Consider the following 25,414-nt stretch of genomic DNA (forward strand, 5'->3'; position numbering starts at 1 on the left):
CCTAGGCTGGCCTCCTCCTCCCTCCTTTATATACGTGGGCAGGGGGCACCCCAAAGGCACTCCAAGATTTTTCTGAGCTGTGTGCGGTGCCCCCCTCCACAGTTACACACCTCGGTCGTATCGTTGTAGTGCTTAGGCGAAGCCCTGCGCCGGTAACTTCATCATCACCGTCGCCACACCGTCGTGCTGACGGAACTCTCCTTGGGCCTCAACTGGATCAAGAGCCCGAGGGACGTCATCGAGCTGAACGTGTGCTGAACGCGTAGGTGCCGTACGTTCCGTGCTTGGATCGGTTGGATTGTGAAGACGTTCGACTACATCAACCGCGTTACTAAATGCTTCCGCTTTCGGTCTACGAGGGTACGTAGACACACTCTCCCCTCTCGTTTCTATGCATCTCCTAGATAGATCTTGCATGATCATAGGAATTTTTTTTGAAATACTGTATTCCCCAACATATAGTCCACATGAAGTGGCATTACAAAGGGATCATGGGGTTGGACCATCCAAATGTGCCTCCCTTGATCAAAGGGATCATGGGGTTGGATAATCCAAAAGCGCGTAGTTATAACGTTATTCATGGAAATGATCATGTATATAGGCATTACGTCCGTGCAAGTAGACTGACTCTGCCTGCATCCACTACTATTACTCCAGCCATCGACCACTATCTAGCATGCATCTAGGGTATTAAGGTCATAACATGAAGGAAATATGCCCTAGAGGCAATAATAAAGTTATTATTTATTTCCTTATATCATGATAAATGTTTATTATTCATGCTAGAATTGTATTAACCGGAAACATAATACATGTGTGAATACATAGACAAAGTGTCACTAGTATGCCTCTACTTGACTAGCTCGTTAATCGAAGATGGTTATGTTTCCTAACCATAAACAAAAGAGTTGTTATTTGATTAACGGGATCACATCATTAGGTGAATGATCTGATTGACATGACCCATTCCATTAGCTTAGCACCCGATCGTTTAGTGTGTTGCTATTGCTTTCTTCATGACTTATACATGTTCCTATGACTATGAGATTATGCAACTCCCGTTTGCCGGAGGAACACTTTGTGTGCTACCAAACGTCACAACGTAACTGGGTGATTATAAAGGTGCTCTACAGGTGACTCCAAAGGTACATGTTGGGTTGGCGTATTTCAAGATTAGGATTTGTCACTCCGATTGTCGGAGAGGTATCTCTGGGCCCTCTCGGTAATGCACATCACATAAGCCTTGCAAGCATTGCAACTAATGAGTTAGTTGTGAGATGATGTATTACGGAACAAGTAAAGAGACTTACCGGTAACGAGATTGAACTAGGTATTGAGATACCGACATGATCGAATCTCAGGCAAGTAACATACCGATGACAAAGGGAACAACGTATGTTGTTATGCGTTCTGACCGATAAAGATCTTCGTAGAATATGTGGGAGCCAATATGAGCATCCAGGTTCCGCTATTGGTTATTGACCGGAGACGTGTCTCGGTCATGTCTACATTGTTCTCGAACCGTAGGGTCCGCACGCTTAAGGTTTCGAATGACAGTTATATATGAGTTTATGAGTTTTGATGTACCGAAGGAGTTCGGAGTCCCGGATGAGATCGGGGACATGACGGAGTCTCGAAATGGTCGAGACGTAAAGATCGATATATTGGACGACTATATTCGGACATCGGAAAGGTTCCGAGTGGTTCGGGTATTTTTCGGAGTACCGGGGAGTTACGGGAATACGGGGGAGAAGTATTGGGCCTTATTGGGCCATACGGGAAAGAGAGAGGGGCTGCCTAGGGCAGCCCGCGCGCGCCCCCAAGGCCTAGTCCGAATTGGACTAGGGGGAGGGGCTGCGCCCCCTCCTTCCTTCCCTTCTCCCTTCCCCTTCCTTGTCTCCTACTCCTACTACATGGAAGGACTCCTAGTTGGACTAGGAAAGGGGGAATCCTACTCCCGGTGGGAGTAGGACTCCCCTAGGGCGCGCCATAGAGAGGGCCGGCCCTCCCCTCCTTCACTCCTTTATATACGGGGGCAGGGGCACCCCATAGACACACAAGTTGATCTTTGTGATCGTTCCTTAGCCGTGTGCGGTGCCCCCCTCCACCATATTCCACCTCGGTCATATTGTAGCGGTGCTTAGGCGAAGCCCTGCGACGGTTGAACATCAAGATCGTCACCACGCCGTCGTGCTAACGGAACTCCTCCCCGAAGCTTTGCTGGATCGGAGCCCGGGGAGCGTCATCGAGCTGAACGTGTGCCAAGAACTCGGAGGTGTCGGAGTAACGGTGCTTGGATCGGTTGGACCGTGAAGACGTACGACTACATCAACCGCGTTGTGCTAACGCTTCCGCTGTCGGTCTACAAGGGTACGTAGATCACACTCTCCCCTCTCGTTGCTATGCATTACCATGATCTTGCGTGTGCGTAGGAAATTTTTTGAAATTACTATGTTACCCAACAGTGGCATCCGAGCCTAGGTTTTATGTGTTGATGTTATATGCACGAGTAGAACACAAGTGAGTTGTGGGCGATATAAGTCATACTTCTTACCAGCATGTCATACTTTGGTTCGGCGGTATTGTTGGACGAAGCGGCCCGGACCGACATTACGCGTACGCTTACGCGAGACCGGTTCTCCCGACGTGCTTTGCACAAAGGTGGCTAGCGGGTGATAGTTTCTCCAACTTTAGTTGAACCGAGTGAGGCTACGCCCGGTCCTTGCGAAGGTTAAAACAGCACCAACTTGACAAACTATCGTTGTGGTTTTGATGCGTAGGTAAGATTGGTTCTTGCTTAAGCCCGTAGCAGCCACATAAAACTTGCAACAACAAAGTAGAGGACGTCTAACTTGTTTTTGCAGGGCATGTTGTGATGTGATATGGTCAAGACATGATGCTAAATTTTATTGTATGAGATGATCATGTTTTGTAACCGAGTTATCGGCAACTGGCAGGAGCCATATGGTTGTCGCTTTATTGTATGCAATGCAATCACGCTGTAATGCTTTACTTTATCACTAAGCGGTAGCGATAGTCATGGAAGCATAAGATTGGCGAGACGACAACGATGCTACGATGGAGATCAAGGTGTCGCGCCGGTGACGATGGTGATCATGACGGTGCTTCAAAGATGGAGATCACAAGCACAAGATGATGATGGCCATATCATATCACTTATATTGATTGCATGTGATGTTTATCTTTTATGCATCTTATCTTGCTTTGATTGACGGTAGCATTATAAGATGATCTCTCACTAATTATCAAGAAGTGTTCTCCCTGAGTATGCACCGTTGCGAAAGTTCTTCGTGCTGAGACACCACGTGATGAGCGGGTGTGATAGGCTCTACGTTCAAATACAACGGGTGCAAAACAGTTGCACACGCGGAATACTCAGGTTATACTTGACGAGCCAAGCATATACAGATATGGCCTCGGAACACGGAGACCGAAAGGTCGAGCGTGAATCATATAGTAGATATGATCAACATAGTGATGTTCACCAATGAAACTACTCCATCTCACGTGATGATCGGACATGGTTTAGTTGATTTGGATCACGTAATCACTTAGAGGATTAGAGGGATGTCTATCTAAGTGGGAGTTCTGAAGTAATATGATTAATTGAACTTAAATTTATCATGAACTTAGTCCTGGTAGTATTTTGCAAATTATGTTGTGGATCAATAGCTCGCGTTGTTGCTTCCCTGTGTTTATTTTGATATGTTCCTAGAGAAAATTGTGTTGAAAGATGTTAGTAGCAATGATGCGGATTGGATCCGTGATCTGAGGTTTATCCTCATTGCTGCACAGAAGAATTATGTCCTTGATGCACCGCTAGGTGACAGACCTATTGCAGGAGCAGATGCAGACGTTATGAACGTTTGGCTAGCTCAATATGATGACTACTTGATAGTTTAGTGCACCATGCTTAATGGCTTAGAATCGGGACTTCAAAGACGTTTTGAACGTCATGGACCATATGAGATGTTCCAGGAGTTGAAGTTAATATTTCAAGCAAATACCCGAGTTGAGAGATATGAAGTCTCCAACAAGTTCTATAGCTAAAAGATGGAGGAGAATCGCTCAACAAGTGAGCATGTGCTCAGATTGTCTGGGTACTACAATCGCTTGAATCAAGTGGGAGTTAATCTTCCAGATAAGATAGTGATTGACAGAATTCTCTAGTCACTATCACCAAGTTAGTAGAACTTCGTGATGAACTATGATATGCAAGGGATAACGGAAACGATTCCCAAGCTCTTCGTAATGCGGAAATTGACGAAGGTAGAAATCGAGAAAAACATCAAGTGTTGATGGTAGACAAGACCACTAGTTTCAAGAAAAGGGCAAAGGGAAGAAGGGGAACTTCAAGAAGAACAGCAAGCAAGTTGTTGCTCAAGTGAAGAAGCCCAAGTCTGGTCCTAAGCCTGAGACTAAGTGTTTCTACTGCAAAGGGATTGGTCACTGGAAGCTGAACTACCCCAAGTGATTGGCAGATAAGAAGGATGGCAAAGTGAACATAAGTATATTTGATATACATGTTATTGATGTGTACTTTACTAGTGTTTATAGCAACCCCTCAGTATTTGATACTAGTTTAGTTGCTAAGATTAGTAACTCGAAACGGGAGTTGCAGAATAAATAGAGACTAGTTAAGGGTGAAGTGACGATGTGTGTTGGAAGTGGTTCCAAGATTGATATGATCATCATCACACACTCCCTATACTTTCGGGATTAGTGTTGAACCTGAATAAGTGTTATTTGGTGTTTGCGTTGAGCATGAATATGATTTGATCATGTTTATTGTAATACGGTTATTCATTTAAGTAAGAGAATAAATTGTTGTTCTATTTACATGAATAAAACCTTATATGGTTACACACCCAATGAAAATAGTTCGTTGGATCTCGATCGTAGTGATACACATAATCATAATATTGAAACCAAAAGATGCAAAGTTAATAATGATAGTGCAACTTATTTGTGGCACTGCCGTTTAGGTCATATTGGTGTAAAGCGCATGAAGAAACTCCAAGCTGATGGGTTTTTGGAATCACTTGATTATGAATCACTTGATGCTTGCGAACCATGCCTCATGGGCAAGATGACTAAAACGCCGTTCTCCGGAACAATGGAGCGAGCAACTGACTTATTGGAAATAAATACATACTGATGTATGCGATCCAATGAGTGTTAAGGCTCGCGGAGGGTATCATTATTTTCTGACCTTCACAGATGATTTGAGCAGATATGGGTATATCTACTTGATGAAACATAAGTCTGAAACATTTGAAAAGTTCAAAGAATTTCAGAGTGAAGTGGAAAATCATCGTGACAAGAAAATAAGGTTTCTACGATCTGATCGCAGAGACAAATGTTTGAGTTACGAGTTTGGTCTTCAATTAAAACAATGTGGAATAGTTTCACAAATTCATGCCACCTGGAACACCACAGCATAATGGTGTGTCCGAACGTCATAACCGTACTTTATTGGATATAGTACAATCTATGATGTTTCTTACCGATTTACCAATATCGTTTTGGGATCATGCATTAGAGACAGCTGCATTCACGTTAAAAAAAGGTGCACCATCTAAGTCCGTTGAGACGACACAATATGAACTATGGTTTGGCAAGAAACCAAAGTTGTCGTTTCTTAAAGTTTGGGGTTGCGATGCTTATAAGAAAAAAGTTTCATCATGATAAGCTCAAACCCAAATCGGAGAAATGTGTCTTCATAGGATACCCAAAGGAGACAGTAGGGTACACCTTCTATCACAGATCCAAAGGCAAGACATTCGTTGCTGAGAATGGATACTTTCTAGAGAAGGAGTTTCTCTCGAAAGAAGTGAGTGGGAGGAAAGTAGAACTTGATAAGGTAACTGTACCTGCTCCCTTATTGGAAAGTAGTTCATCACAGAAATCTGTTTCTGTGACACCTACACCAATTAGTGAGGAAGCTAATGATATTGATCATGAAACTTCAGATCAAGTTACTACCGAATCTCGTAGGTAAACTAGAGTGAGATCCGCACCAGAGTGGTACTGTAATCCTGTTCTGGAAGTCATGTTACTAGACCATGATGAACTTGCGAACTATGAGTAAGCGATGATGAGCCCAGATTCCGCGAAATGGTTTGAGGCCATAAAATCTGAGATATGATCCATGTATGAGAACAAAGTATGGACTTTGATGGATTTTCCCGATGATCGGCAATAAATGGATCTTCAAGAGGAAGACGGACGTTGATAGTAGTGTTACTATCTACAAAGCTAGATTTGTCGAAAAAGGTTTTTGACAAAGTTCAAAGTGTTGACTACGATGAGAGTCTCTCACTCGTATCTATGCTTAAGTTTGTCCGAATCATGTTAGCAATTGCCGCATTTTATGAAATCTGGCAAATGGATAAACAAAACTGCATTCCTTAATGGATTTATTGAAGAAGAGTTGTATATGATGCAACCAGAAGGTTTTTTCAATCCTAAAGGTGCTAACAAAATATGCAAGCTCCAGCGATCCATCTATGGACTGGTGCAAGCATCTCGGAGTCGGAATATACGCTTTGATAAGTTGATCAAAGCATATAGTTTTATACAGACTTGCGGTAAAGCCTGTATTTACTAGAAAGTGAGTGGGAGCACTACAGCATTTCTGATAAGTATATGTGAATGACATAATGTTGATCGGAAATAATGTAGAATTATTCTGCAAAGCATAAAGGAGTGTTTGAAAGGAGTTTTTCAAAGAAAGACCTCGGTGAAGCTGCTTACATATTGAGTATCAAGATCTATAGAGATAGATCAAGACGCTTGATAAGTTTTTTCAATGAGTACATACCTTGACAAGATTTTGAAGTAGTTCAAAATGGAACAGTCAAAGAAAGAGTTCTTGCCTGTGTTACAAGGTGTGAAATTGAGTAAGACTCAAAGCCCGACCACGGCAGAAGATAGAAAGAGAATGAAAGTCATTCCCTATGCCTCAGCCATAGGTTCTATAAAGTATGCCATGATGTGTACCAGATTTATTGTATACCCTACGCTGTGTTAAGCAAGGGGGTACAATAGTGATCTAAGAGTAGATCACTGGACATTGGTCAAAATTATCCTTAGTGGAATAAGGAAATATTTCTCAATTATGGAGGTAACAAAAGGTTCGTCGTAAAAAGTTACGTCGATGCAAGTTTTGACACAGATCTGGATGACTCTAAGTCTCGATCTAGATACATATTGAAAGTGGGAGCAATTAGCTAGAGTAGCTCCGTGCAGAGCATTGTAGACATAGAATTCGCAAAATACTTACGGATCTGTATGTGACAGACCCGTTGACTAAAATTATCTCACAAGCAAAACATGATCACACCTTAGTACTCTTTGGGTGTTAATCACATAAATGATGTGAACTAGATTATTGACTCTAGTAAACCCTTTGGGTATAGGTCACATGACGATGTGAACTATGGGTGTTAATCACATGGTGATGTGAACTCTTAGTGTTGAATCACATGGCGATGTGAACTAGATTATTGACTCTAGTGCAAGTGGGAGACTGAAGGAAATATGCCCTAGAGGCAATAATAAAGTTATTATTTATTTCCTTATATCATGATAAATGTTTATTATTCATGCTAGAATTGTATTAACCGGAAACATAATACATGTGTGAATACATAGACAAACAAAGTGTCACTAGTATGCCTCTACTTGACTAGCTCGTTAATCGAAGATGGTTATGTTTCCTAACCATAAACAAAAGAGTTGTTATTTGATTAACGGGATCACATCATTAGGTGAATGATCTGATTGACATGACCCATTCCATTAGCTTAGCACCCGATCGTTTAGTGTGTTGCTATTGCTTTCTTCATGACTTATACATGTTCCTATGACTATGAGATTATGCAACTCCCGTTTGCCGGAGGAACACTTTGTGTGCTACCAAACGTCACAACGTAACTGGGTGATTATAAAGGTGCTCTACAGGTGTCTCCAAAGGTACATGTTGGGTTAGCGTACTTCGAGATTAGGATTTGTCACTCCGATTGTCGGAGAGGTATCTCTAGGCCCTCTCGGTAATGCACATCACATAAGCCTTGCAAGCATTGCAACTAATGAGTTAGTTGTGAGATGATGTATTATAGAACGAGTAAAGAGACTTATCGGTAACGAGATTGAACTAGGTATTGAGATACCGACGATCGAATCTCGGGCAAGTAACATACCGATGACAAAGGGAACAACGTATGTTGTTATGCGGTCTGACCGATAAAGATCTTCGTAGAATATGTAGGAGCCAATATGGGCATCCAGGTCCCGCTATTGGTTATTGACCGGAGACGTGTCTCGGTCATGTCTACATTGTTCTCGAACCGTAGGGTCCGCACGCTTAAGGTTTCGATGACAGTTATATAATGAGTTTATGAGTTTTGATGTACCGAAGGAGTTCGGAGTCCCGGATGAGATCGGGGACATGATGAGGAGTCTCGAAATGGTCGAGACGTAAAGATCGATATATTGGACGACTATATTCGGACATCGGAAAGGTTCCGAGTGGTTCGGGTATTTTTCGGAGTACCGGGGAGTTACGGGAACACGGGGGAGAAGTATTGGGCCTTATTGGGCCATACGGGAAAGAGAGAGGGGCTGCCTAGGGCAGCCCGCGCGCGCCCCCAAGGCCTAGTCCGAATTGGACTAGGGGGAGGGGCTGCGCCCCCTCCTTCCTTCCATTCTCCCTTCCCCTTCCTTGTCTCCTACTCCTACTACATGGAAGGACTCCTAGTTGGACTAGGAAAGGGGGACTCCCCTAGGGCGCGCCATAGAGAGGGTCGGCCCTCCCCTCCTCCACTCCTTTATATATGGGGGCAGGGGGCACCCCATAGACACACAAGTTGATCTTTGTGATCGTTCCTTAGCCGTGTGCGGTGCCCCCCTCCACCATATTCCACCTCGGTCATATTGTAGCGGTGCTTAGGTGAAGCCCTGCGACGGTTGAACATCAAGATCGTCACCACGCCGTCGTGCTGACGGAACTCCTCCCCGAAGCTTTGCTGGATCGGAGCCCGGGGAGCGTCATCGAGCTGAACGTGTGCCAAGACCTCGGAGGTGCCGGAGTAACGGTGCTTGGATCGGTTGGACCGTGATGACGTACGACTACATCAATCGCGTTGTGCTAACGCTTCCGCTGTCGGTCTACAAGGGTACGTAGATCACGCTCTCCCCTCTTGTTGCTATGCATTACCATGATCTTGCGTGTGCGTAGGAAATTTTTTGAAATTACTACGTTACCCAACATAAAAAACAGAGTAATGCCTTAAGCAAGATGACATAATGTAGATTGAATAAAACCAAACAATATGATTAAACCCCATAGTTTTACCCTTAGTAGCAACAATACAATACGTGCCTCGCTATCCCTGTTGTCATTGGGTGAGGACACTGCAAGATTGAACCCACTATAAAGCACCTCTCCTGTTGAAGATAAATCAATATAGTTGGCCAAACCAAATAGATAGATCAGAGAGAAATACAAAGTTATAACAATCATGCATAATAAAGTTCAGCAAAGACTTGATTACTTTCAATGAATAATCTGATCATAAACCCACAATTAATCGGATCCCAACAGACACACCGCAAAAGAAGATTACATTGAATAGAACTCCGTGGAGAACATTGTATTGAAGATCGGAGAGAGAGAGAGAGAATAAGCCATCTAGCTAATCACTATGGACCCATAGGTCGGTGGTGAAGTACTCACACATGATTGTAGGAGCAACAAGGTTGATGTAGAAGCCCTCTATGATCGATTCCCCCTCCAGTAGAGTACTGGAAAAGGCCTCTAGATGAGATCATGGAAGAACAGAAGCTTGCGGCAGCGGAAAATTGTTCTAGGTGGCTCTCTCGGGGTTTCCGAGTATTTGAGAATTTAGAGAAGTGGAATTAGGTCAAATGGATCCACATGGGGCCCACAAGGAATCAGGGCGCGATCCCCCCAGGGCGTGACCTATTGCCTTGTCGTCTCTTTGCTTTTCATCTAGTCTCCTCCCGAAGCTTCTAGGGCCTCTTATGTCTAGGAAAAAAATCGTTAAAATTTTTCGTATCGTTTGGACTTCGTTTGGTACAGATTTTCTGGAAAACCAAAAACAAGCAGAAAATAACAACTGGCACTAGGCACTAAGTTAATAGGTTACTCCCCAAAAATGATATAAAATTATACGAAAGTATCTAAGATTGATAATATAATAGGATGAAACAATCAAAAATTATAGATACGTTGGGGACGCATCAACAACTCGGCCTTAAAAAGTAAACTTACAATTAAACATTAAAGCCCTATTTTTAATCTCAGCAATGATGGTGCGATAAGAACCATTGGTTCCCTTCTGAATAGCATTCTCTATCTGCTTCGAGTCCAAGGCTATTAAAAGCTTTGTAACATCAATTCATCCGTCAATGGAAGGGCCTCGCGACATGCAATAACTTCCATTGTTGTAGCATCATCAATTCCATAAATCACCATTGAAGAACTTCCCATGAAATTACATCGCCATCTCTGCACACGGCTGCTGCAGCACCCTTGTTCTGATTCCTTGTAATGCTAGCGTTTACGTGGATCTTCATAAAACCTGGGGATGGATCCCTAGGCCTTGTAGATACTTGATAACCCATAAGTATAGGGGATTGCAACAATCTTCGAGGGTAGTATTTCACCCAAATTTATTGATTCGACACAAGGGGAGCCAAAGAATATTTATAAGCCTTAGCAGTTGAGTTGTCAATTCAATCACACTTGGAAAGTTATTTCTCTACAGCAAAGTGTTTAGTAGCACAGTAGTTCAATAGTTTTGATAGTAGTGGTAACAGTAGTAGTAGTAAAAGTAACAATAACAGTTTTGTAGTGATTGTAACAACAACAACAATAGTAACTTAGCAAAGACAATATGAGCAAAGCGTAGGCATTGAATCAGTGATGGATATTTGTGTGGATGACATTCATTATGTAACAATCACAACCTAGAGCGATACACAATAGCTCCAATTCATCAATTCAATGTAGACATGTGTTTCGTATATAGTCATACGTGCTTATAATAAGAACTTGCATAACATCTTTTGTCCCACCCTTCCGTGGCAGCGGGGTCTATAAGAAAATCTAAGGGATATTAAGGCCTCCTTTTGATAGAGAAGCGGAACAAAACATTAACACATAGTGAATACATGAACTCCTCGAATTACAATCATCCCCGAAGAGTATTCCAATTATTGTCACCATGGGGTCTACGGATCAGAACAATAACAAGTGCATATAACTAGCAGATAGGATCAAGAATTCAAATATATTGATGATAATATAGAGGGTTCAGATCTGAAATCACGACACTCGGGCCCTAGTGACAATCATTGAGCATAGCAAAGTCATAGCAATATCAATCTCATAACATAGTGGATACTAGGGATCAAGGCCTAACAAATTGACTCAATTACATGACAAATATTATCTAGCTCCATCACTGTCCAGCAAGCCTACGAAGGAATTATTCACTCCCGCTGGTGAGCATCATGGAATTATTGATGAAGAAGGGTTGCTGATGACGACGACGATGAATACTCCTGTCTAGAGCCTCGAACGGACTCCAGATCAGCCCCCCCCCCCCCCCCCCCCGACGAAAAATAGAAGGTGGCGGCGGCTTCGTATCGTAAAACAACGTCAGTCCGGGTTAATTTCATTCAAAGCATGCAAATTAGAGTCTCAAACAAGACCAAAATTGTTTTAAAAGTAGATACGTTTGGGATGTATCAATACTTCATTGTTGGCTGTTGGTGATTGTATGCTCTTGTCCGACATTTATTCTAGCTTCCTTTTGAAGCTACATATAAACTGATGCTCTTGAAGAAGAGCTTTGGAAGATATTCTAGAAGCTTCTTTTCTAGGCAAAAAAGAGCCGGTTAATGGTTACTCGTACCGATAGACTCTATATGGGCCAACGCACATAAGAATTACGCGAGCGAGAAGCTCCAGCGGCGAAGCTGGTGCTAGGTTCCGTTTTTATTCCAATTTTGGGAAGATTGTAGTACCTTCTAACGTTTTTAATTGGCTCTGGCAGGGTTTTTAGGTCTTTATGTGTTTGTTTGGATGTTTTTATTTGATTTCTTGTTTTATTTTTTAAAATCATGAAGTTTTCTTTTCAAATTCGTAAAATTTGTAAAATTTAATGAAAAGACTTCAAATCTGCAAACTTTTTTAGATTAGTGAACTTTTTTCAACCTTTTTTGAATTCATGAACATTTTGTTGAATTCATGGACCTTTTCAAATTCAGAATCGCAAATCTTTTCTACATTAATGAACTTTTTTCAAATTGATGAACTATTTTCTTTGTGAAATCCATTTTTTCTATGGAATGCATGATCTTCAAATGAACTTTTTTTAGGCATGAACGTTTTTCAAATTTGCAAAAAAATTGTATTCATGAAGTTAAAATTCGTGAACATTTTAAAATTCAAAATTATGAACTTTTCCAAATTCACAAAGTTTTTTCAAAATTTGTGAACTATTTTTTAAATTGCATGGTCTTTTTTCATTTTCATCAATTTCTCTTCAAAAATGAACGGTCAACTAGTCAATAGTCAATGATGAAATGGGCGGTCAACTGTTCAGTGGGTCAAGGGGCAAATGGTCAAAAGAAAAAATAGGCGATGCGTGTGAGCGAGTGTTCCAATGCGCTAGCTATCGCTATGTCGCGGCCCATGTGAGGTTCTGGTGGCGCTGTGTAACCTACCAAGTCCCCAAATAGGATGTGCAACAAAAACATAGTAAAACACAATGCTTCCTATTTGTTGCGCGGGTTGTTGGGTAGCGATCAATCGCATACCCTCTGTGATCCCTACATTCCATATTGGGTCGGCAGAAGTAGGCTTGTATGGGAGACTCCCTATTCCTGTTTGGGGAAGGTTGTACAACCTTCCTAGGCCGGTTTCTCCGTGTTATTTTCTTCGAGTTTTTTCCATGTTTGTTCTTTTTCTTTTTTCTTTTTTCTTTTTGTCTTCTTTTTTCCTTTCTATTCATTTTCATTTTTTCATTTTTATAATTTTCCATTCATGACAAATTCCAAAGCATTGTTTGAAAGCATGAACCTTTTTTAAGATCACGAATGCCTTTCGAAATCATGACTATTTCTATTTATCCATTTTTTCAAATAGGTAACCCATGAATATTTTCTAAATTCATAAAAAATGCGAATATGAGAACTATATTTGAAATTCATGAACATTATTTCAAAATTGCAATTTGTTTTTCACATTCATGAACATTTTTCAACTAATAGTGTTTCTAAAATTCATGAACACTTTTCCGCATTTTTGAAGTAACAAAGTTTTTTTGAAGTTATGAACAATTTTTGAAATCGTGAAGTTTTTTCTAAACCGTCCAGAAATTCAAAAAATGGAAAAAGAATAAAAATGGTCTAGAAAAAAAGAGAAGAACTAGCCAAAAGCTTCCAGAAACTTCACAAAACTGGCTTCACAAAAACAAAACAACATCGATAACCAACTTCTATTTGGCGCCTAAAGTGCCGGTTAAAGTGCATTTTGCAAACCGTCACACACCCCCTCCTCAACAATGGTATCTAAATGGGCCAGCCCATGTAGTTTTATTCATCGGTTTTGTTTTATTTTTTTCACCTTTTTCCCTTATTTCAAATCCGTAATATTTCTCAAATTTGTGAAAGAACTTCGAATCCGCAAACTATTTTTCAACCGTTTTTGAATTCATGAACATTTTGTTGACTTCATGGACCTTATCAAATTCAGAATCATGAACCTTTTCTACATTAATGAACTTTTTTCAAATTCACGATTTTTTCTGAAATCCCTTTTTTTCTATCGAATGCACGATCTTCGAATGAACTTTTTTTTTGTAGGCGTGAACCTTTTTCAAATTCGTGAAAAAATTTGTATTCATGAAGTTTTTAAAATGCATGAACATTTTGAAATTCAAAATCATGAACATTTCCAAATTCACAAAGTTTTTACGAAACTTGTGAACTATTTTTTTTCAATTGCGCGGTCTTTTTCATTTTCGTGAATTTCTCTTCAAAAGTGAACGGTCAACTAGCCAATAGTCAATGGTCAAATGGGCAATTGGTCAAGTGTTCAATGGGTCTAGGGGCAAATGGTCAAAAGGAAAAAACAGGCGATGCGTGTGAGTGAGCGTGCCAGTGTGCTAGGTATCGCTATGCCGCGCCCTATTTGGGGATCCGGTGGCGCTGTGTAGCATACCAAGGCGTAAAATATGATGTGCAACAAAAACATAGTAAAACACAATGCTTCCTATTTGTCGCGCAGCTTGCTGGGTACCAACCAATCGCATACCCCCTGTGATCCCTAAGTTCCATATTCGGTCGGCACAAGTAGCCTTGTATGGGAGACAACTTATTCCTGTTTGAGAAGGTTGTACAACCTTCCTAGGCCGTTTTCTCTGTGTTATTTTCTTCGGGGTTTTCCAAGTTTAGTCTTCTTATTTTTTCCTTTTTTTCTTCTCTTTTTTCTATTCATTTTCATTTTTTGATTTTTAGAATTTTCTATTCACGACATTTTTCAAATTCCAGAGCATTGTTTGAAATCATGAACCTTTTTGAGATCGCGAACGCTTTGTGAAAAGGTGACTTTTTTTAATTCTCCAGTTTTTTCCAAATGGTTAACCTGCGAATATCTTTTAAATTCATAAACATTTTCTAAATAAGAGAACTATATTTGAAATTCATGAACATTGTGTCAAACTCGCAATTTGTTTTTTGATTTCATGAACATTTTCCAACTAATAATATTTTTAGAACTCATGAACATTTTCTAAATTTTGGAACATTTTTAAAAAATCCTGAACAGATTTTGAAATCATGAAGTCTTTTCTAAACCGTCTAGAAAACCAAAAAAATAAATAAAAACAATAAAAAGGGTCCAAAGAACTAAAATAGAAAAAAGAAGAACCAGACGAAAGCTTCTAGAAGCTTCAAGAAAGCGGCTTCGCAAAAGCGAAATAATGTCGAATAACCAACATCTATTTGGCGCCCAGAGCGCTGGTTAAAGTGCATTTTGCTAACCGTCGCACACCCCCTCCACAATAATGGTATCTAAAAGGCCTGGCCCATGTAGTTTTATTCACCGGTTTTGTTTGTTCTTTAATTTGTTTCCTTTTTTTTCAAACTCTTAAAATTTCTCAAATTTGCGAAAACTACAAATCCGCACACTTTTTTAGATGAGTGAACTTTTTTTCAAACTTTTTTGAATTCATGAAAATTTTGTTGAATTCATGGACCTGTTCAAATCCAGAATCGCGAACATTTTCTACATTAATGAATTTTTTCAAATTCAAAAACCTTTTTTTTGTGAAATCCCTTTTTTCTATTGAATGCACGATCTTCAAATGAACGTTTTCTGTAGGGGTGAAACTTTTTGAAATTCGCAAATTTTTTGTATTCATGAAGTTTTTAGAACTCATGAACATTTTCAAATTCAAAATCATTAACATTTCCAAATTCACAAAGTTTTTTTCAGATTTGAGAACTATTTTTTCAATTCCACGGTATTTTATCATTTTCATGAATTTCTCTTCAAAAGTGAACGATCAAGTAGTCAATAGTTAATGGTCAAATGGGCAATTGGTCAAGTGTTCAATGGGAGGGGCAAATGGTCAAAGAAAAAAAATATACGATGCGTCTGAGCATCCGTGTCGGTGCACTAGCTATCGCTATGCCGCGGCCCACGTGGGGATTTGGTGGCACTGTGTAGCCTACCAAGGCGCAAAATAGGATGTGCAACAAGAACATAGAAAAACGTAATGCTTCCTATTTGTCGCGTAGGTTGCTGGGTAGCAACCAGTCGCATACCCCCTATGATCTCTACGTTCCATATTGCATCGGCACAAGTAGGCTCGTATGGGAGACTCCCTATTCCTGTTTGGGGAAGGTGGTACAACCTTCCTAGGCCGGTTTCTTTGTGTTATTTTCTTTGGGTTTCTCCGTGTTTGTTCTTTTTATTTTTTCCTTTCCATTCTTTTTAATTTTTCTTTTTTTATAATTTTCCATTCATGATAGTTTTCAAATTCTAGAGCATTGTTTGAAATCATGAACCATTTTGAGATCACGAACGCTTTTTGAAAAGATGACTATTTTTAATTCTCCATTTTTTCCAAATAGTTAACCTACGAATATTTTTAAATTCATAAACATTTTCCGGATACAAGAACTATATTTGAAATTCATGAACATTATTTCAAACTTGCAATTAGTTTTTTGAATTAACGAACATTTTTCAACTAACATTGTTTTTAAAATTCATCAACAATTTTCTGAATTTTTTTAACATTTTTTTGAAGTAACAACCATTTTTGGAACTCTGAACAGTTTTTGAAATCATGAAATTTTTCTAAACCATCCAGAAAACCAAATAAATAAATAAATAAAATAATAAAAATGGTCCAGAAAACTAAAAAAGAAAAAACAGAGAAGAACCAACCAAAAGCTTTTAGAAGCTTCACAAAATCGGCTTGGCAAAAATGAAACATCGTCGAATAACTAACTTCTATTTGGCGCCTGGAGCGCCGATTAAAGTGCATTTTGCTAACCATCACACACCCCCCTCCACAACAATGGTATCTAAATGGGCCAGCCCATGTAGTTTTATTCACCGGGTTTTTCACCTTATTTCCTTTTTTCTCAAATTCATAAAATTTCTCAAATTTTTGATAAAAATTCAAATTCACAAACTTTTTTAGATTAGTGACTTTTTTTAACCTTTTTTGAATTCATGAACGTTTTGTTGAATTCATGGACCTGTTCAAATTCAGAACCGCGGACCTTTTCTACATAAAAGATTTTCTCAAATTCACCTAGCTAGTGAGGCACAATTGTGCTTGTGTAAAACTAGAAGGCGTGCCCCCAACTTGAGGTAAAAGATTCGTTTTCTCATTGTTTCTTTTGTTTCTTTTGATTTTGTTGCTTCTTCATTTTTCACAGGTTTTCTCTGTTTCATTCTCTGTTTGAATGGGTTCTTTTATTTTCTTCAGTTTTATTTGTTTCTTTCTACGTTATAACTAATTTTTTTCTTTTCTTTCTCTTCGTTTTCTTTGGTTTTGTTTTGTTTCTTCCTTGTTTTTATCGATTTTCTTTGTTATTTTGTTTCTTTCTCGGTTTTTATTATTCTTTTTTATTTTTTGTTTCTTTGTTCGTTATGTATATTTTTTCTTGTTTCTTTGTCTCCTTTCCCTTTTTTGGGTTTTCAGTACACATTCCACATTTTTTTGCATATAAATAAGGAAATTTTTTGTATACATTTTTACCATTTTTAAGTACACGATTAACATTTTTTGAAATCTTATATTTTTTTATGTCTACCTTTTTTTGTACAGATTGTACACTTTTGGTATATATCTATTACTACTTCTAATACATATTTAACATTTTACAAATACATTATTAACATTTTTTAATACATGGTCAACAATTTTTTTATATACACATTGTTTATATATTTAAAATGCATGATTAATTTTTTTGAATACGAGATTATTTTTGTTAATACATGGTGCATTTTTTTCTACGCATTTAACTTTTTTTGATTAAAAATAATTCAGGTAGAAAGTTAACATTTTTTGACTGCATGATTAACATTTTTCAAAACATTATGTAAAGTATAGTTTTGTAATATACTCCAATGCTTTCCGGATTATAACATGTTTTGATATTTCAATATGGACTAGATACAGACTAAAATGAGTGAACCTAGACACGGAAATATGTCTAGATACATTCAATTTAAAAAATTCTAAAACATCTTATTTCGGAACCGAGGGCGTACTTTTTTTAAATAATTTTTGGAAGTGTAAAAAAATGTAAAAAAAGAAATCAGAGAACGAAAATAAAAAAACGTGGAAAAACAGAAAAAGTAAAGAAAAAAACGATCCTGTGGCCTCCAGAGCACCTGGGCTGACCTATCTCGCGCTGCCCTTGACGCGAGGGTTCCCTTCGTGTCGCTCGCTATAGGCGAGACATAGGGGCACCCGGTCCAGGGAGCCCGCGAAGGCGTGGACCACCACCATACGTGACACCATCGCACTGCCATCAGACGCTTCCTCTCGTCCTCCATCTCCACCGTCGCCTTCACCTTCGCCTCTGCTCCGGGGAGAGCTTCCATAAGGTTCTCCGGCCCGTACCCCGGCTATCTTCCGGATGGAGGCGGCGCGTCACGCGGGGAAGAAGCGGGGTCCGGAGGACGACGCGGAGGCGGAGGTGCACCACACGTTCCGGGGCGCCGCCAACGCGCTCTCGCAGCTCTACGCGCAGGCCGTCGCCAACCAGAAGGCCTCCTTCATCGCCGGCGAGCGCCACGCCATGGTCCGTAAACTCAACCCCCTCCCCCGCCTCTCCGTTTTCCGCCGGTTGCCCGATTGATCGGTTGGCGCGTCGTCTGATCCTGCCTTGGCAGTTCTTGGGTCCGGTCAATGGCGAATTATGCAGGGATTAGAGGGTGATAGGGCTCCGCCTCGAGTTCTTTGTGATTCCTGGCCGTCTGGGATTGAGAATTTGGCTCCTTTTGCTGAATTTGGCCGAGAATTCTTGGTGTGGTGCTGGGATTGGGGGCTTCTTGGGTGGAGCATGTCACCTGTTCGTAGAAATTCGGTGTGCGGCGACAAAACCAGATATATTCAAAAAGAAAAATGCACGGCTTGGTACTTTGCCAAGATGGTGGTGTACTGTTGTGCGACACCATTGGAGCTGAAGAGAATTGGAGAATTAACAGCTACATCATATTACACAGTGTATCAACAGCGTCAGTTGGGCGTGCCATCCGGTGATCTCTATGAGACTAAGAGGTGCTTCGGATGGCGCTGCTAATGGCGCTACGATTCTTTCGATGTCGCGGCACGTTTCGGGGAACTGTGGTGGTAATGTTGTTTTTTCAAGTGGGTTAAGAGACTAGTGCAGAGCCCAAAGCTCAACACGGTGCACACAATCAGTTCTAAAGAGTAAAGGGTTTGCAATGTGCTGCATATATAATCATGTATGCAACTCGGATTTCACAAACCTTTTGATGATAGGAATCGACTTAGTGTTCAGTGGTAAGTTAGGTCTTTGTCTGAGCGGCATGTAAGTTGTATGCGGAATCTGTTCAGAGCACCACTTCGTGTTCTTCAATGTAGTACCACATACTGTCAGCTAATAATTTGCTTCAATTGACCCTTGGATTTTTGGCAGGAGCGTACCCATCGGTGGATATCCAGTCAGCATGAAGAAGCATCGGGAGTGTCTGTTGCTGATGTACTTGCTTACTTGCAGGTCATATGAATAACTTGTTCTTTTTTACTGAATATTAACTTGTCTCAACCAATTCTCTAAATCTGTTTAAACCCTAGGTTACATATTATGCCAATGCCTTGTCTCGGATGCAAAATGTAGCATGTGTTCGTTAACTAAGAGAATTGGCATCTCTTTTTGGTTCAGAGTAAGATATACAAACATCACAAAATCATTCATTTGCCCATTGAAATGCTAAAGCTGCTGGTAGCAATACATGAATTAACTTGTGCCCTCGCTCAAAAGATGATATTTCCCTGTTTGTTTTCTTTAGCCCTTGCTATTGTTATGTTAGTATCTGGCCCAAGTCCTTGATGCTTCTCTTCTTTATACAGAATGAGATTGAGAGCAGAGGAGGCATGGCAGGGTCTTCCCAACATCCAACTCCACAGCCAGCATATGGTCTTCCTTCTGCAAATGTCCAAATCAACTCCTTCTCATTTGGAAATGTGGCGGCTGCACTTGACTCTCAGCTGTACCAAACCGACCAAACAAGAACTGCAGGCATCTCAAACGTTTTCAGCAGTCCTTCACAGCAAAATTCCCATTCAAACCATCTGGTTCAGTGCTCAGGACATGGCCCTGTAAACTCCCCGCCAAGTGGAAGCAGAGCTCGGAACGACCATTCTCCACAGAACCAGGACTCCGTGCATCCCAATTCGTACGAGCCCTCCATGGATATGAACCATGATGCTCCTTGAAGTTGTGAACCACCATATGAAAGGTGACAACAGCATCAGTCAGTTTATTGGAACCTCCAATATCTGATCCTTATTTGCTGGAGAAGTCCCATGAACTAGAGGTACATGTGATTCCCCTCCAGAACTCTCTTGCCTTTGTCTGCGTCTCTTGGCACAAAGCTCCTGCCTTGTGACCATACTGCTCACTCTTCTGGCACCTTGTACATAACAGCCTGAAACTATCCTTCTGGTCTCTGCTGTTGATTGCGGATTGCGATCACCTGCTTTCTCGGTTGCTGAATGGAAGATGTGAACCTGCAGGCTGTCTCGGCATAATCGTGCCTGCATTACCAGTTCTTTTCTGGTGATTATTACCAGACGAGAGTCCATGCTCTGATCAACAAGGATCATTGTGGTGTTGTTGCATATTTGTGTTACTGATATCGCTGCTATGTATGTTCTATATGCACCTGTAAAAGATGCAGCGATGCAGAAAGAGATAGAACCTTGTTTCACCCCGTTCGTTTTTGTTGGTTGAGTGTCTTTACCTTGTAGATGTTACACAGAAAGCCTGTGTGTGTACCCTGAATAAGCACCGAAATAATATAAAATAATATACAGTTGACGATGGTTGTCAAGTTTTTTCCTGAGAGTACACCAATGGCGTACCATATCTTTATAGAAGAAAGCAAAGATATTTACAAGAGGCTTGCAATGGTTGTGAACATCTGAGCAAAGAATCCGCACCACTCCACCCAAGTCCTACCCTACTTTCTCACAAACCGGTGGAGACCTCCTACTTTAACACCTGCATCTTTCCAATCAGCAATCTCTCCGACTCTGAGGGTCTGGTTCTCAAGCTGAACAGGAGTTCTAACTTGGTGTACTCTGTCGAAGACGCGCGGATTTCATTGCTTCCAGAGGAACCATGCTGTAGCAATGACAAAGGGGGCAAAGCCGCGTTTTTCCTCCTTGCTGAAATTAGTTCTAGAGCGAAGCCACCAGGAGAGGGACGTATCTTGCATCGTCGAGCATTGCACATATGTTCGATGCTGTCCTCTTTCTGCAGGCAAGTATAACAAGGCGAAGTCTGGTCTTGCGAGCCATGGTTGGCACGGCGATATGAGTTACAGAGACTATGTTGTGCCGCAAGCCACGCAAAGATTTACACTTCAAAGGTGCCCAATTTCTCCAGATAGATGCAGCGAAAGGAGATCTTTCCAGTCTTTGACATAGCCATTGATACACCGAGCGCGTCATATACACGCCGGAGGTCACACAGGGCCACGCAAAAGTGGCAGTTGTCTGCGGATCCCACTGAACAGAGGCAATGGCCTGACAAAGATGAATATATTGGATGTCGGACGTGTGGTTCACCGTCCTTATGTTATGGGTATGAACCTCCACACAGTTGTAGATCATTGGCACCGTGTCCATGTATCCAGCGGTCCCTCCAGAACAAAATTTGGTGGCCATCTCCAACCGTGATCTTGACAACGTTGTCAACTTTCCCGTCAAACTTGAAGCATCAGAGCTTGTAATTGTAGATTCTTAACGCCTAGCTCTCCGGTGCAAGTCGACCTGCATATGGTATTCCAGGCCACCAAATACTTCCTCTGTCCCAGAATAAGTGACTCTTCGCCGCCCAGAGGAACGAGCGCATCCACTTGTCTAACTCCTCAAAAACCAGACATGAGCATCCGAAACCATCAGGTGGTGTATTGATGTAGCAGCGATGACAAATTTGACCAACACAAGTCGCCCCGGACATTGGATCAGACCTTGCTGCCATGGAGAGACAAATTGCTTTGCTTGGTCTATCATCAGTTGCCATCCCGCTTTCGTGAGTTGTTTGATTGCTAGCTGCAATTCCAGATATTTGCAAGGGAATTTCCCAATCCTGTAATGCAGCACGGTGGCTATCCGCTGTTCACACACGAACACGTCACCGTGTACCCTCGATGCCGGGGGTGATGCACCGTAGCTCACGTCGAAGGAGATCCGATCGAAAGTGCGGTATGCAGGCAATCCGGGGGCGTTTTTGTAGACCTGAAACCCCACATACCCGGAAGGGACCCGTCAGGGCGCGTGGCGGCTATGGGCTGCCCTAGGTCGACCTGATCGCCCCTAGGGCCTCGAGGTTCGCCGCCTTGCAAACGAAGAATGAACGAATAACGAGAAGAAGAAGAACAAGGGAGAGAGAGTAAGGGTAAAAGTGGTAGGTGGATTGATCGATTGTGTGTTGTTCAATCGGCCATCATCTCTCATCTATTTATGAGGTGGCTGGATTTCTTGTACAAGAAAGGGACTCCAAATCCCGTCCAAATCTTTTCAAAATTAACTGAACTCGGATTTAGGCAAGTCTAAGACATCAGTTTAGTTTTTGACTCTCACAGGCCACAAACGACCTCGGACGAAGATGCGCCCAAAAGTGAATTTGACTGTTTCGACGAGACGAACAACTTTAATGCTGAACGTTTTTTTGATTCGAGGCAGTCTTGTGGGTCGAAACGCTCGTGCAATATAAACAATTGGTGGCGCTACCTATCAGACACATGTCTGATTGGGCGTGCCATTTTTTGCCTGGTGGCAGGGCCTCTAAATTTTGCATAAGATCTCGGATTGAGATGTTTTATATATTAAAATTGATCGTTTCAACGAGGCAAAGACAATACTTGTAGAACATTTTCTTATATAAGGCCGTCTTGGTGGCTTAATCAGCCAAACTGTACTCTGAATATAAGATCTTAGTACTTTGAGCATAGTTTCGGCCTTTGAGATGAAATCGGATGGCGATGGCCTGAACTTCAAAGATGTTCATGCCGACTATACGTAACTTTTTTTTATGTAGACCACTTCTCCATTTGAGGTCATCTTAGTTAAGTTCTTGACCGTGCCAAAATCTGATGTCAACACATGCCCCCTGTTTTTTGGCAAAACTTGTGTGCCGAAAAATAACTTGCACGGAGTTTGTTCTAAGGACGATGTCAACACTCCATAGGCCATTTGCATGTTCTTAATATGATAAGTATATATCGGTTATTGCTTGTTTGAACCTCTTGATGCAAACTTGGGTAAAAACTTCTCAACTTCTATAACAATCAGTTGATAAAGTTCAAAACCATCCTCCGAACCATATTGTTCACCGTTTTGCTAGGATTTTGCAGATAATCACGAATGAACTTCTTTCAATCCTTGCTTCTCCTAAATAAAACTTTTATTAGTGGCCGAAGCGATGAGCTCCAATTCAGCCTTACCTACGTCGGCGAGAATAAGCATCGGCTATTGATAGATATATGCAATACACCATGATCAACATAGTAGCCAGATGCTTGCTGTACCAACTCATTTGCTCTTCAATTGTCATGTCCAGATATATGAGCAGTGTTAAAGCAACCCAAGGTAAATTTTACATCTAGACATACCTCAAAATAAATTTCAATTGTCATGTCCAGATATATGAGCAGTATTAAAGCAACCCAAGGTAAATTTTACATATAGACATACCTCAAAATAAATTATAACGAATCACCAAACGCCTCAATATGTGTAGCACCTATGGCAACCAAAGGCTTGTCTCGCTTTTCAATCGAACTAAGGACGATGTTCGGATACTACACCGGGCATGCTTTGACATATTCTTAGGACGACAGATAAATATCGGCCATTAACATAAGGTCCATGTAAACTTCATCCACCAAAGCAAGTATAGCTGAAATAAACAAATAAAATGACAAATCAAATATTTTGGCCCTTTGGATTAGCAATAAACTTGTAGCTAATCAAGTATATAGTGATTTGGTAATGCCCTTTCATGATATAAGAAATTATATTGCATCCATGGATCTAAATAAGCCCATGGAGGGTGATCTTGATGCTTTTGAATTACTTGGCCGATAAGCAATTTTATCCTCACTTATCTTCTGATATTTTTCCAATAGTTGCGCGAAAGTGACTTTCGGCCTTTTACCTTTGTGCTTACCTCGACCTTTGCTTGCATCAATCTTTGGATTTTCTTGTTGCCCCCAGTACTTGGTCTCTTCATTGCAACTTCGATGAAGTTTTCGCCCTCAAGAATATTATCATTGTGCTCTTGAACAACTTCCTTACTTGAAAGCTTGATCCCAATAGCCGTAGTTATTACCTTCTCATATTTAAATGGATAAGATTGAAGCAGCCGATGCATAAACCGTTTGCCATCAGGGCCAATCGAAATAGACTGGTCATCTCTTGCTATCTCAACAAATTTCAATCGTCCTTTATCAATGACCGATTTAACTATTTTACGAAACATGTTGCAATCCTCAAAATTATGCTTGGGCGAATCATGCAACTTACAATACATTCATCCTTGGATTGATGGCTTAGCATGGTGATCATGTATTCTAATGTAATTATTTTTCACCAACAAATCAAATAATTGATCACACATGCTTGAATTGAAGGTATACTTCTTATTTTCTAGCCGATCTTGTTGTGCAAACAGCTTTGGAGTTAAGCAAAGGAATGGTTCGGATTTTACATCACCTCATTTGGCTATGCATTGTGTTTTGCACCCTATTTTCGATGTATTTGGATAAGATATTATATTAGCATCGGTTTTATCAACAAAATTTACTCTTGCTTTAAATTTCTGAAACGAAAATAGTTAGAACATACATGTATAAATTGAGACCAAGTGTAAGCCATATAAGAAATAAGAGCTACCCAATTAGATATGAACTTTAGATAAAGCAATGAGGAAAGCCTTGGTTGCAACAATAAGTCAGTATATGTCTTTATAAATGGCACAATGGGTTGGTGTTGGGGAACGTTGCAGAAAACAAAAATTTTCCTACGGTTTCACCAAGATCCATCTATGAGTTCATCTAGCAACGAGTGATCGGATTGCATCTACATACCTTTGTAGATCACGTGCGGAAGCGTTCAAAGAACGGGGATGAAGAAGTCGTACTCGACGTGATCCAAATCACCGGAGATCCTAGCGCCGAACGGGCGGCACCTCCGCGTTCAACACACGTACGGCCAGCGTAACGTCTCCTCCTTCTTGATCCAGCAAGGGGGAAGGAGAGGTTGAGGAAGATGGCTCCAGCAGCAGCACGACGGCGTGGTGGTGATGGAGCTGCAGTACCCCGGCAGGGCTTCGCCAAGCTCTATGGAGGAGGAGGATGTGTTGGAGAGGGAGAGGGAGGCACCAAAGGCAAAGGTAAGAGGTCCTCCATCCCCCCACTATATATAGGGGGGCCTAGGGGGGGCGCCGGCCCTAGGAGATGCAATCTCCTAGGGGGGCGGCGGCCAAGGGGTGGGGGGCTTGCCCCCCAAGCAAGGGGGCGCCCCCCCATTAGGGTTTCCCCCACCCTAGGCGCATGGGCCCTAGGGGAAGT

General features: G+C 41.2%; 1 protein-coding gene across 2 annotated transcripts; it reads left to right on the forward strand.

The window, feature by feature from the left end:
• Positions 1-18,073: 18,073 nt before the first annotated feature.
• Positions 18,074-20,672, forward strand: LOC125542990. 2 transcript variants are annotated; one of them, XR_007298214.1, is made up of 4 exons: positions 18,074-18,390; positions 19,252-19,332; positions 19,686-20,152; positions 20,352-20,672. XR_007298214.1 is itself a non-coding variant. In XM_048706235.1 (3 exons), the coding sequence occupies exons 1-3, from the start codon at positions 18,226-18,228 to the stop codon at positions 20,049-20,051; spliced, it is 612 nt and encodes a 203-aa protein (XP_048562192.1). In that variant the 5' UTR covers positions 18,074-18,225; the 3' UTR covers positions 20,052-20,672. The 2 variants fall into 2 exon arrangements, 1 of the variants encoding a protein (XP_048562192.1); XM_048706235.1 differs by having other exon boundaries at positions 19,686-20,672.
• Positions 20,673-25,414: the final 4,742 nt, after the last annotated feature.

Source organism: Triticum urartu, chromosome 3 (assembly GCF_003073215.2).
Source record: "Triticum urartu cultivar G1812 chromosome 3, Tu2.1, whole genome shotgun sequence".
NCBI classification, from domain to species: Eukaryota; Viridiplantae; Streptophyta; class Magnoliopsida; order Poales; family Poaceae; genus Triticum; species Triticum urartu.